This window comes from Lemur catta, chromosome 1 (assembly GCF_020740605.2).
Source record: "Lemur catta isolate mLemCat1 chromosome 1, mLemCat1.pri, whole genome shotgun sequence".
Taxonomy (NCBI): Eukaryota; Metazoa; Chordata; class Mammalia; order Primates; family Lemuridae; genus Lemur; species Lemur catta.
The window spans coordinates 189227302-189240837 of NC_059128.1; the positions used below are offsets into that span (position 1 = coordinate 189227302).

Consider the following 13536-nt stretch of genomic DNA (forward strand, 5'->3'; position numbering starts at 1 on the left):
GTATGTATATATCGTAATAGTTTATTCATCTATTGATGGACATTTGAGTTGTTTCCACCTTTTGCTATTCAGATAATGCTGCTGTGAACTTTGGTGTACAGGTATCTGCATTGTTACATATTTTCACAGAACCATCCTCATGTATTTTTGTTGTATAAATAAACTTTGGAAGTATTTTACAATTTAGAAGTCAAATAGAAATTAATGACAACATAACATACACTTTGAAGAGTCTAATGTTTTACTATCCATTTTAATATTTGTTCATGCTGAAGATTCAGGGATGAATAGAAAAAACTGGAATGTAATCAACACTATACAAGCATATAAGTACATAGTAATATTTTGCTAATTATAGGGCTAGAAAATATGAAAGATGGAATTACATCAATTATTTTGTTTCATCGTTTTGAATGTATTTTTAGTATTAAATACACAGCAAATGCTTATACTTAAAGATAATGCCTTTTTCTTTGGCAACCAAAACATGTTATCCTTGGTTAATCAGAATTCATTTCAAAAGATAAAACTTCTTACAGGTAAGCACAGCATTTAGTGCTGTAGACCCACACTCTTATTGGACTGGCTGCTTGATGATCGCTCTCGTTCTTTAGTAATTTCAATCTCAATTTTGGCTTTGATTTTCTCCCAATCTATTTGGAGCTGCAATTGAAAAAAAGAAGTATGCTTACATAGCATAAGATATTTTTGTTTAATCCAAAGTAATCAGGAGTAAAAATAGAATGTATGGCTTCTAAAACATTAGAGGAAAAGGAGGCATCAAAGAAAAGTTAATAAGAAATAATGCTCAAAAACCATGAAATAGCTTTAAGAATAAGACCCAACAGAACAATTATATAATAAAAAGCAAAGACTCTCACTGTGATTCAAAAGACTGAAATCCAGTTGTACCTATTTATAAAAGGAGCATCTAAACAGGTGCTCAGGGATAAGGTACGGGAGAAGATGGACTGTTCTCCTTCAAATAAGAGGAAAAATGGACAGGTTTTGGTCACTGAGCCATTTTTCAAATAGGCTAGTCCTTCATATCTTATATATTGACGTTTCCATTAAAAGCCTAGCTATGAGGAAAGATAGGGATCATTAGCTTCCCCTAAGCATATTCTGCAAACGGGGCTCCTTTGCAAAAATTCGTAAAGTGACATAAAGAAATAGTGGTCATTGACAATGATGAAAGAATATTAGCAGAAGCAGAAGGAAAGAAAGATTGGGAAACACATAAAAAGAATAATTAAAAAGTGATAACATTTTTATCTATTTGCTTCCCTTCTATCCATGACACATTCTCCCCTCCCCTAGTTCAGCCTTATCCCTCTCCTAAGTTCATTAGACTTGATATTAGGAATGGACTCTGCCTGAGTTCTATGAACAACTTTTTTTTTTCTTTTTTGAGACAGAGCCTCACTCTGTTGCCTGGGCTAGAGTGCCGTGGCGTCAGCCTAGCTCACAGCAACCTCAAACTCGTGGGCTCAAGTGATCCTACTGCCTCAGCCTCCCGAGTAGCTGGGACTACAGGCATGTGTGACCGCGCCCAGCTGATTTTTTCTAGTTTTAGTAGAGACGGGGTCTCACTCTTGCTCAGGCTGGACTCAAACTCCTGACCTCAAGTGATCCTCCCGCCTTGGCCTCCCAGAATGCTAGGATTACAGGCATGAGTCACTGCGCCCAACCTTATGAACTTCTTTAGAAAATATATTATACCATTTAACAAAGTTTGGAAATCACTAATTTAGGAATGTGTATACTCTCTGAGGTAAGATATGGGAAAAACTGGGTCCTAGATTAAACCAACTCTGATGTACAATGAAATAAACCCAAACCCCTGACATTGACCCCAAAGTGAATAGGTTTTTACCTCCATGTAAGGGAGGTGAGTGGAATAAGTTGTATTAACCAGACTGAGGTAATACTTGCTGCTTGAACAGATCCATCTTAAGTAACTGAGAGATTAATTTAACCTTAATAGGACTTCATGCTTCTTTTACTTTGTGCTAGAAGTTGATGAAATTAAGTATTTGGTTCTTTTTATTTCAATATCCTATATATGAATTTCTAGTGTGAAATAATTTGTAAATATTTTGGGTCACTTTTGTTTAAAATAATAATTCCGGATGTGAGGGTGATCTGGCTGTGACATCTGTCATCCCACTGATCTCCAGGGTTTATTCGGTTGATCTGGCTGGCTAGGTGGGTGTCCCCACACTGCTCCATGTGTGTCCCTCCCGAAGCTGCACAGTTAGTCATAGAGGATGACCTTCCCCAAAGAGGAGAACCACTCTTTGCTTAAGGGTATATTAGTAGCTGTGCTCCCCTGCTGGAACCTCCAAATAGGCTCTCAAAATAATAATTCCACATACTTATTTATAATACATAAGATAGATTAATTAGTAGAATTCCTCTTACTCATAGAAGACAAATATCTGTGCTAAGATACAAGTGATAGCTTGTTGAAAAGCAGAGCAAATGTTAGATTATTTGAAAGGCTCATTTTTCAATCAGGCCAAAACTTGATATTTTTTAAATGGCAAAACACTCATTTCCACGTCTAACAAAATATTTACAAAGACAACAAAACTTGATGAATGCCTTGGCCTTCTTCCAGCCTTAAATTGGCTTACATATGTTTCTCACATCAATCTCAATAAACCCATATATTGATGGTATACCAAACAACTGTTGCTCTGTTCCACCAGAAGTCCATCAAGTAAATTGATGACATCTACATCAGTTACTTGTTATAATACAAATGAGGGTGTCAGTTTATAGCTATCCTACTGAAAATAAATGTTTCACTTTCACTTTGGCGTTTATCCAGTTTTAGAACAGTGTTCTACAGATAATTTAGTTCTTGGATTAGAATATTTATAATAGTAGTCTTTAGATAAGGATTTTCTCTGACAGCTGTCAAGTGACTTCTATACTAAAAATCATCCCTTTCTAGTACAGGGAGTGCCAATATTTTGTACTTCTTATTCTAGTTCCGAGTCAATTCTTACTCACATACAAGCAATTTCAAAATCATAACAAATGGCTCTACCTCCTCTACCTCATCTCTCAGCTGAAAATCAGCTTCCCACTTTACAGAGAATATAGTGGCCATCAGGCATGGACTTACCTATATCTGTACCTATCCTTACCTCTTTTCCTTCTGTTTCAGGTCAACCTCCTCCCATATGTCCCTGCTCCCATCTTCTTTGACATGTCTGGAGCATCTGCCTTCAATTATTACTCACACACTCAATTTCCTTCTTTTCACTAGATCCTTCTTTTCATCTTTGTTTCTCTATTGTGTCTCCCTACAAGCTACCACTCTCATTCTTCTCGTTCCTGACTCTCTTCCTCTCCCCAGACCACTGTAATATGACTGTGTTCCCGCCACACTTCAGGAACGTTTCATTAAAGCCACCATCATCTGTTTTCTGTCCTTGTCCTATACACTTTCTCTGCATGATTCAATTATTCATTCTCCAAATATTTAGTGCTTAGTATATGCCAAGGATTGTCCTAGGTAGGAGGATTCAGCAGTGAACAAAAAGAATAATCACTGTTTTCATAGAGAGATAATAAACTCTGACAGATAATAATGGAAGAGTCAGATAATAAATAAAATAAAAACATATATATAGTATGCCAGAAGTGGTAAGTGTTTTGAATTTAGGGAAAGGAGACAGTGAGCACCAGGGATGGAATAGGAAGTTTGAGTGTCATCAATTTACTTGATAGACTTTTGGTTGTTTTACAGATAGAGTGATCAGAGAAGTTGATGTGTCCGAAAAGTTGACATTAAGACCTGAAGGGGATGAGTGAGTGAACCCATGTGTGTATCTGGGGAAGGGCATGGTGACATGGGAAAGAACAAGGCCTGGGATAGGGGCATTCTCTAGACCTTGTTGACCACTGCTCTTTGAAAAATCTCTCATACTAGAGTGTATAATACCACTGTCTTCTGATTTCTGCTCTTCTTTCTAAATACTTCTTTCTTTCACTCTCTCTCTCTCTTTTCCCCCTATATTCTTCCCTTAGACAATGTCAGAGAGGAAATATAATTTCTCTTCAACCCTCATAAGTTCGTAGTTGGGACTTGTAAAATGTTTTGTTAGAAACTGAAATGAGTGTTTTGCCATTTAAGAAATATCAAGTTTCAGCCGGGTGTGGTGGCTCATGCCTGTAATCCTAGCACTCTGGGAGACTGAGGCAGGAGGATTGCTTGAGCTCAGGAGTTCAGCCCAACCAAGAGCGAGATCCTGTCTGTACTAAAAATAGAAAATATTAGCTGGGCGTGGTGTTGTATGCCTGTAGTCCCAGCTACTTGGGAGGCTGAGGCAAGAAGATCACTTGAGCCCAGGAGTTTGAGGTTGCTGTGAGCTGATGCCACGGCACTCTAGCCTGGGCAACAGAGTGAGACTCTGTCTCAAAAAAAAAAAAAAAAAGAAAAGAAAAGAAAAAGAAAACTAAGTTTTGGCATGATTGAAAAATGAGTCTTTCAAATAATCTAACATTTGCACTGCTTTCTGTAGACCTCTGCGACAAGAGACAGATTAAAAAGAGAAAAACAAGCAAGTTTATTAATGTCCGTACTGCACATCATACAGGAGAAACATTAATGAAAGGAAACTCAAAGCATTGTCTTGGAACTCTTGACTTATATATCATCTTCAACAAAGAACAATAAATATCAGAGAAGTGACAAGACAATGAAAGGCAGTTTTGGGCTTGCAGAGGTAGGCAACTGTGGGGAGGTAAATATATGGGAAGAAACTAATGAAGTAAGGTTTGTTTGTGATTCCTCTGGTGTCATCTCTGAGCTGATAAAAGTCTCCAGTAAAGGAGAATTCATATCCTGTCTTTAGGTGAAAAAGGGGGTGGATAGAGAGAGCTCTTCTTCCATTTTCTCCTTCTCAATTGCCTTTAGCTCAAAAATATGTCAAGGAGGCATATTTTGGGGTATCATATTCTGGTTTCCTTCAATATTAACTGTTAATATTCACGAGGGTTCCAACCATAGCTTTCTCATGCTTCCCCTAGGAGATCTCCTCAACTCATATAACTTCTACTATAAACCTCTATGGTTATGACAATAAATTTAGTTATCTAGCCCTGATTTCTTCTTTGCCAATATCCTTTGGTGTTCACATTTATATTTCTAATTGCCTACTAGATATTTCCACTTGGACACCCCACAGACTCTTCAAACTCAAAAAAACATTGGATGTATTCATGTATTCAAACTCAAAGGTCCAAAACTTATATATTCTCATGTATTTTGTATCTAGATTAATGGCATTCCCATCCACTAGTTGCCCACACTAGAAATGTTGAAGCCATTCCCTGCCTTGCCTCAGCACCTCTCCTCCCACCCCCAACCACAACTGTTCTCTTAATTTTACCACTGAACTTTTTCTTACATTAATCTTCCCCTTTCCATCTCCTAGTAGGGTTATTATAGTAACTTCCTAACTGGTCTCCTAGTCAACACCCTTGCCTGCAATCTACCTTTCACATTTGAAGTTATCTTTCAAGTTGTTCTCTTGATCACAAACCTCCAGGTCTTCTCATTGCCTTCATAATGAAGTCCATTCTCTTACCATGTTATCAAGACTCTTCAGTGTCTTGTCCCAACCAATATTGTAACCACTCAAGACCCAGAGTGGTCACTCAAGATTCCTCCCCAATCTTTCGAGACCCCATAGATTTGCTCTTATTATTTAATATCATATCCTTTTACTGACAGATAAAATCATATGATAATTTTGTGGAAAATTTTAAGTTTCCATTTATTTTTAGAAATCAGGATTTTAAGAGGGAAAAATGATTCTATTATGTCCTTTCAATGGCTTCCCATTATTTAATTTGCCCTATTAAATCCTCAAGTCAATCTCTCTGTTGCTTTCACTCTTTTTCACTTCAGAGCCTTCCCTTGCCTGGAACAAGTCCATCCCCACTGCCACCCACCCCCCCAGCGCCCCTCCCCAATCAGCTCCTACTGTTCAACCTTTAGAGCTCAGCTCAAATATCATTTGATTTGCTTGGAAAAGGCTCTGCTGGGCCAGGAGTGGTGGCAGGGTGCAGTGGCTCATGCCTGTAATCCTAGCACTCTGGGAGGCCGAGGTGGGAAGATCACTTGAGCTCAGGAGTTCGAGACCAGCCTGAGCAAGAGTGAGATCCCGTCTCTACTAAAAATAGAAAAATAAGCGTGACTCTGTCTCAAAACACACACACACACACACACACACACACACACACACACACACGTAGGAAAAGTCTGCGCTTATTCCCCTACCCAAGGTCAGGTCAGGTTCTTCATTCATAAAGTCTTCTAGCACCACCTATACCTCCCTCAAGGCCAGTATCACAGATCAAATTAACAACTAACTATATAACTAACTGTCACCTCCATTTGTATATAAATTTCAAGAGGCCAGGGCCAGTGTCTGTCACATTTACTATTATATCCCAAGCACCAAGGTGAGAACATTTTCCACAGAAGGCATTCAATAAATACTGAATGAATAAAAGGTAAATAAATACCCAGCAAATATGTGATCACCTAACAATATTGTAAGGTCTTAAAACCTGCAAGGCAACTTAGGTAATATTAATAGCTAAGTTTAAAGTGGTTTATCCAAAGTAGAGTGTTGACTCTTTAAGATCTTCTTCCAAATTCTATACTTTCTGATATTCTGCTCATGAATGATTTTTTCACTCTTTCTTTTTCCTCGCATAATTTTTTTTTTTTTTTTTTTTTTTGAGACACAGTCTCACTTTGTTGCCCAGGCTAGAGTGAGTGCCGTGGCATCAGCCTAGCTCACAGCAACCTCAAACTCCTGGGCTTAAGCGATCCTACTCCCTCAGCCTCCCATGTAGCTGGGACGACAGGCATGTGCCACCATGCCCGGCTAATTTTTTCTACATATATTTTTAGTTGTCCAGATAATTTATTTCTATTTTTAGTAGAGATGGGGGTCTCACTCAGGCTGGTCTCGAACTCCTGACCTCGAGTGATCCACCCGCCTCGGCCGCCCAGAAGGCTAGGATTACAGGCGTGAGCCACCGCGCCTGGCCTCCTCGCATAATGTTTTAAGCATTTCTTGGATCTTCTACTTCTTGCACAGAGTATGTATTCAATAGATTGAATGCATTCTTTGAGTGGATTTTATTTGCCAGACTTAAAATTTATTTTACAAATATTTGCCAAACACCATTGTAGATCAAGTAAAATTACTCTAAATAATAGGATTCTTGGAAAACAGCACTTTGTATGAATCCCAGATGCCATATTTTAAATTGGAAATGGCCAAAAAAATGTCTCAGGGCTCATACATGTAAGTGTATATCGAACTTCTCACTTGTTCCCTTATGATAGATTCCATTCACTTATAAACTTTTACATGGTATGTATTGTTAGCCCACCAGAACTCACCAGATAGAATAAATTTCTCAATGTTATTTTTAAATAAACTTTTTCTACTCAACTATTAGTTCTAAAATAAAAGGTTTATGTAATCACAATTTTGGCAAAGATAGGTAAGGATGGATAATAGATTATGACTAGATTATAGACTTAAATGAAACCAAAAGATCAGCAAGCAGTACAGATATCCCCAAAAGCTATTTTCCTAGGGTTAAATTTTGTTTCATTAGTAGGAAGTTTTTAAGTCAAAAAATAATTTTCAGCTTAACACACTGACTGCCACACTAGAAAATAAATTTTTTCCCTGGGCCACGGTGTTTTCTAAAACAAAATGATCCTTTCTAATTTAATGAAAAATTTGTCATTTTTTATTGTTTTCTGTGTGTGAGTTACATGCAATTGAGTTGAATGTGAGTCATGACATACTTATTGAATTTGTTTCAGAGAATTGACTCTTCATATGTTTCACAAGGCCCTGGGCTCAAAACTAGCATGAGTTAAATACAACTCACATGGCAGTTAATGTGTTAAAATACTGTTTTATGATTTTTAGTTAACTCCAAATGACATTTATGAAGAAGAAAAGTAGGAAACTAGAACATAGTGCCATAGGGAGTCAAAGTAACCTATATAGTTTCAGGATGAAAAAAACCCCAAAATACCTAAGAAAGCCATGTTGTTCTGGTTATCCCACTTTGGAAATTGCTGCTACTCTTGTGATTGAAGTATTACATTTTGGTAACAGTTGAATACATATATAATGAAAAAGAAGATATGGATGTTAAGTTTTTGCTGTCTAAAATAAAATTTCCTTTAGGGTAAGATTATATTTTCTATGTTCTCAAAAGTACCTCATGTGAAAATATAGAAAAAATATTGATGGTGATGAGGAGAGGAAGCAGAGTAGCATTAATCTGGTTTAAAATTATGCAACAAAATAAATTTAAGGTGGGTGCTCAGTTTTAACATATGGCCATATTTTCAAAACTGACAAATAGATCAGACAATCTGGTGATTCTCTAGGCTGCTTGGCACTATGTTGATGGTGGTGGCTGCTGTCATAGTCTATGAGTTAGGGGATAGTCGCAGAGATCCCAGGGACCCTGAGTTTGTCCTAGCAGTAGAGCAAGCCCAAACTCTAGGGTTCACTTCAGTACTAAGCAGGTTCCAAAAGAAAATAAAAACAGTCTGTGGAGCTTCCATAAAACACATCCCCTTCCTACCATAAAATTCACAATTGTAGCTATCCTGGACCCAGATGTTGAAGTTGCACTGCTAAACTCTAAGAATGACCCCAAAGGCCTCACTACCCTGAAAACTTTTCTGAAGTGCAGAAATGTAGACCAAGACACACAGTATTCTAAATATGATAAGTGGATAATGTTTGCTTTAGTAGAAATTATAAGTACCTTCTCACTACCTTCTCTCCTCTTTCCAAGGATCCTCTAAACCACCCTGCCCCGAGGATGGGTCAGAACATTATATTTTATTCTATCCCAAGAAAGAGCACTCCCAAATAGTCTATAAGCTCCACGAAGACAGAGGCTGTATCTGATTTAACACCTAGCATAGTGCCTAGCCCAGAGTGAGATGTCATAAACATTTTTTGAATAAATGAATGAATAAAAGGCTAAATAAAGTTGTTCACAGAGCTGGAAACAAAGTCAGCCCTGTCTTGGAATCACATCTCTTAGGAATTAAGCCTCTTGGATCTACATGGCTAGTGACGTGAGCTCTATTTCTGCTCTCTGAGCCTAGAAAGATCTGGTAAGTGGCCACAATCAATTATGCTCAAGGTAATGGAGCAAACTCTCTTGTTCTGGTTTTCCTTGTGGGCTGACATATACTGGAATAACTTTCCTCTTTATATTTTTTCTTTTAAAAAATATTTACTTTATTTTTTCCAGAGACAGGGTCTCACTACGTTGCTCAGCCTGGCCTTGAACTCCTGGGCTCAAGTGATCCTCCTGTTTCAGCCTCCCAAGTAGATGGGACTATAGACACATGCCACCATGCCCCAGAATGACTGTTTTCTAATTTGAGCGATAAAATCTGAGATTCTGGTAGATTCTTCCAAACCGGAGGCAAAGGTTGAGTCTTCTTTGATTCTAGAGAAGTAAAGACTTACCTAGCATTAGCACCTCTACGAGGTGCAAACTAGCTCCCCAGAATTCCACAAAGTGACCAACTATGAATATTCTAGCCAGTGCCCTCTGTGCTTACGTATTTCCCCTACAGCAGAAGGAGCAGCTGGTGTCAGATAAAATTCAGAAGTTAGAAGCTTTTATCCCAGCCATCTATATTATTTGTTTAAAAATATCAAATAGCACCCAAACTTAACACAAATTGAATATTATGAAAACATGGCTATAAGATTCCAGAAAAAAATTGTAAGGCAAACAGTAATTCTTTTAAAGATTATGGTATGAGTCATTCAATTTTCGTGTTGTTGAGATGAATATGGTACATATTTATAAAGCACATACATTATTATAAAATATTATTTAATACTTACACCTTCTGCATATTGCAAGTATCGTTTATTAGTTTCCTGTTTACCAAATGTTTCCAAAAACTTCTGACGGTAAGCAAGAACTGTATCAACATGGGTTTTGTATTTTACAGCCAATTCCAGTGCCCTATAATGAGAAATGAAATAGATTATCAGCATTGCTTGTTTCAGACTCCATGGAGAGTGGAGTTAAGGGGCAGAGGGTAACTAGGTGTTCCCTCTGCTTATTTCATAATATGAAATGTCATTTTCTACTTTATCCACTCTGCAAATTTTTATTTATACTTAAAGGCCCAGATCAAACATGATTTCTTCTCCCTGACCAGCACTCCTTGTAGAAATAAATGACCATTATCTTATCTATAGTCCATACCATTCATACATACTATTACTATAGCACTGCTTATAGTGTATTGTAATTATTGTTTATGATTATTATAATTATATTATTTATGAGTCTGTGTCCTCCACTAGCCTGCCTATACATTTACTGAAGGGAGATCTGGGTTTCATTTCTCTTTAGTGAATACTACAGAGTGCAAGTGTGGTAAATGTTCACTGAAAATTTTTTTGAAATCATCATATAATTCAAGTGAATGAACTTCCCTACAATGTAAGTGATTCAATTATCTTGACCATTTCGATAAGTCTATAGTGAGTTTATAGAATTAAAAACTGATATCCTTATGTTATTACTATAGCAAATTAACAATCTTATGAAAATAACAAATTGAAGTTAAGAAGTCTAACAAAATGCCTTTTGCCATGTAAGTCTCAGAAAAAGCTAACAGCCATTTGAACTCTGTAACTCAATCAATATTTATTTATCTATGCAACTCAGTTATTTTTAAAGTAACATTTTATTTAAATAGAAGATAAGAACTAAATGAATAGCTGAAAACAGTGGTAAAACACCAAAGACACAAATCTACACTCTGATAACAATTTGCAGGAAAATAAAAAGATTAATCCTCAGTTCCAGGGATACTTTCACAAGTAGGTTTTGGACAGCACCTGAGCCACTGCAACCCTGTGCATAACTCATATTACTTGAGTCAGGAACAACCCAGTGGACTATAGCTTTCCTATACTGTTCACTGTCATCTTGTTTTAAAATATGGGTAACAGTCATCATAACAGTAAAAAATATATTATTTCTCGAGTTCTCTTGATTTCTGATATCACATGTGACTTATGAATATTCTAATCATGATTGATCACATCCAACTATCATAAATCTGTTGTTTTAGACAAGACTGACTGGTGATTAGATTTTTTGCAACTTGAGACTCTTCAGTAGGAAAACGCAGTTCATTCTTAGCATGCTTTGGTTTGCCTTACTATTGATCAAACTAAGTAGTCACGTTAAAAACTGCTTTAGATATGCTGTGTGTATTGATAGACATTTGAAACAGACATTAAAGATTTAATATGAAAAAATATGAATATAAGTTATGTATACTATAAAGGGTAATATCAAAATTAAGCAAAATGATTTCTTATAAATATATATTGACATATGATATATCGTGAAATCCAAGGGTCAGTATTTGCTACCCATCACGGACTCTCACAAAAGTTCTCTTATTTCTCTGTGACTTTAAGGCTTTCAGAGAGAAAGAAGATAGGTAGAAGGGAATATGAAGGTCTTAGAATATAGGGGAACAAAAGTGGAAGATAAAAGAAGGCAAAAGCAATTCACAGAGCCTCAGAAGAGAAGAAATGGAAGTAAAGATGCCTCAATTCTTCTAACCTTCTTCCATATAATTTATCCCTAAGCCTCTGATTCCAGTGGTGTATGTGTGAGTGGATAGCACCTTTAGAAGCTCCATTTCCCATTCTTCCTTTATGATTGTACATGATGGGGGAAGGAGATCTTAATTATGTAAAACTGAAAGTGTTCTAAATGGAGAGTACGTAAGCATCAATTCTGGGTTGAGGCTTTTCAAAACTTCCAAAAGAGATACCTTCGTATAGAACATCAATGTCTTTAATTATGTAGAAAGAATAGAATATGATGTCTAATCCTGCATTTAGATGCTAGATCCTAAGGATTATCTATCATTTTTGTCATTATTATAATAAAATATGTGTTAATTATCTGATTGAAAAGCAATAGCTAAAGGTAAACATTCAAATGATATGTGCTATTTTAGATGTTCTCTAAAAGCACACACTGGGTAAAAAATGTTTCCTTACCACATTTAGGAGGGAACTTACTCCAAATTATGTAAGGGTTTTGGGAACAGTATGTCTCTAGTTTTAAAATGGTTATTTGGCAACCAAACAAATGTGACATTAGATTCTAAGGCTGGAATAAATCCACATATTTTAAATAGAAGTTATATAAAAAGATGTTATAACTTCAAAATATGATCTTTGCATAACTTTGAATGAAGCAAAATAACTGTGTAATAGAAGATTAGAAATTATTTTTATTAATACTTACATAAAGGATCAATATGGATATCTGGAGCTCCTAGTTTCTACCTCTTTTAACTTTTTTTGAGAGCAGGTTGCCACCAAATGTCCAAAGTGGATGGCAAGCATAAAATGTGCTTACCTACAACTTTTTAAGAGCTGTACCTTATTAGGTTACAGGCAATTTCCAAATTGAAATATGAAAGAAGTACAAACCAGCAAGATAATACTTATCAAATGGAATAATACATATGAACAAAATAAAATCTGTTCCCTTCTAGAGGATTGGAACAAATACAGAAATTTGGGGATGTTAAAAGCAATCTAATAAATCTATTATCTAATACTTAAATTCTATCCTTCTGGAATGATAGAATATCACCATTTATGTAAGCCCTAATTAATAGATTTGGGCAAAGATAATCAATGGCTGCTAACATCACCAAAACAGATGAGCAGTCATTATGGAAATATATACAACACCACCTATAATGAAGCCTTACCAAATCAATAAATAAAACCTGAATCTAATCAAGTTTCTAGATTCAACAACCAATTTGCAGCTAATTCAGGGGACAGAGGAATGTGTTAAATGACACCACAAAGATGCAACCAATGATGTCCAGACTATGAAAATGCTATAGGTCCACCTTCTTCACTGGGAAAATTATAAGAAAACACAAAAAAGAATACGAGAATCTATAGATTAAAAGAAACTTAAAAATATATCAACCAGCCACAAGGTATGGATCTTTTTTTTAGATCTTGATTCAAACAAACCATAAAACAAAACAAAGCAAAACATTTATGACATAAACAGAGAAATAAGAACACTGAATATAATGATTGTTAACTTTTTAAGGTATGATCATAGTATTAATATTGTGGCTGTGTTAAAAAAACTTTTAGAGATATATACTGAAATATTTACAGATAAAAATGACATGATGATTGAGGTCTGCTTCAAAATAAGCGGTAGGGAAAAGACTCGGGGAGGGGTAGAAATCGTCTACAAATTGGTAATTACTGAAGCTAAGTGATGGGTGCATTTTGACTCCTTACACTAGTCTCTCTAATTTTATATATGTTTGAAATTTTCCCTAATAAAAGGTTTAAAAAATTCCACTTTTTGGGCCCTCCTGATTGCTATTGCTGAATCCTCTTCTTAAAC

The 13536-nt window shown here is 36.1% G+C and overlaps 1 protein-coding gene across 1 annotated transcript in view; it reads right to left on the minus strand.

The window, feature by feature from the left end:
* Nucleotides 1–227: 227 nt before the first annotated feature.
* The window catches only part of IFT80 (intraflagellar transport 80), a 131792-nt gene continuing 118483 nt past the window's right edge, over nucleotides 228–13536 (minus strand). Inside the window, exons 19-20 of the mRNA XM_045539561.1 lie at nucleotides 9948–10071; nucleotides 228–663 (exon numbers count right to left, since the gene is read on the minus strand). Coding sequence (XP_045395517.1) covers nucleotides 553–663; nucleotides 9948–10071 — 235 coding nt within the window. The 3' untranslated portion in view covers nucleotides 228–552. The remainder of the gene's footprint in view (nucleotides 664–9947; nucleotides 10072–13536) is intronic.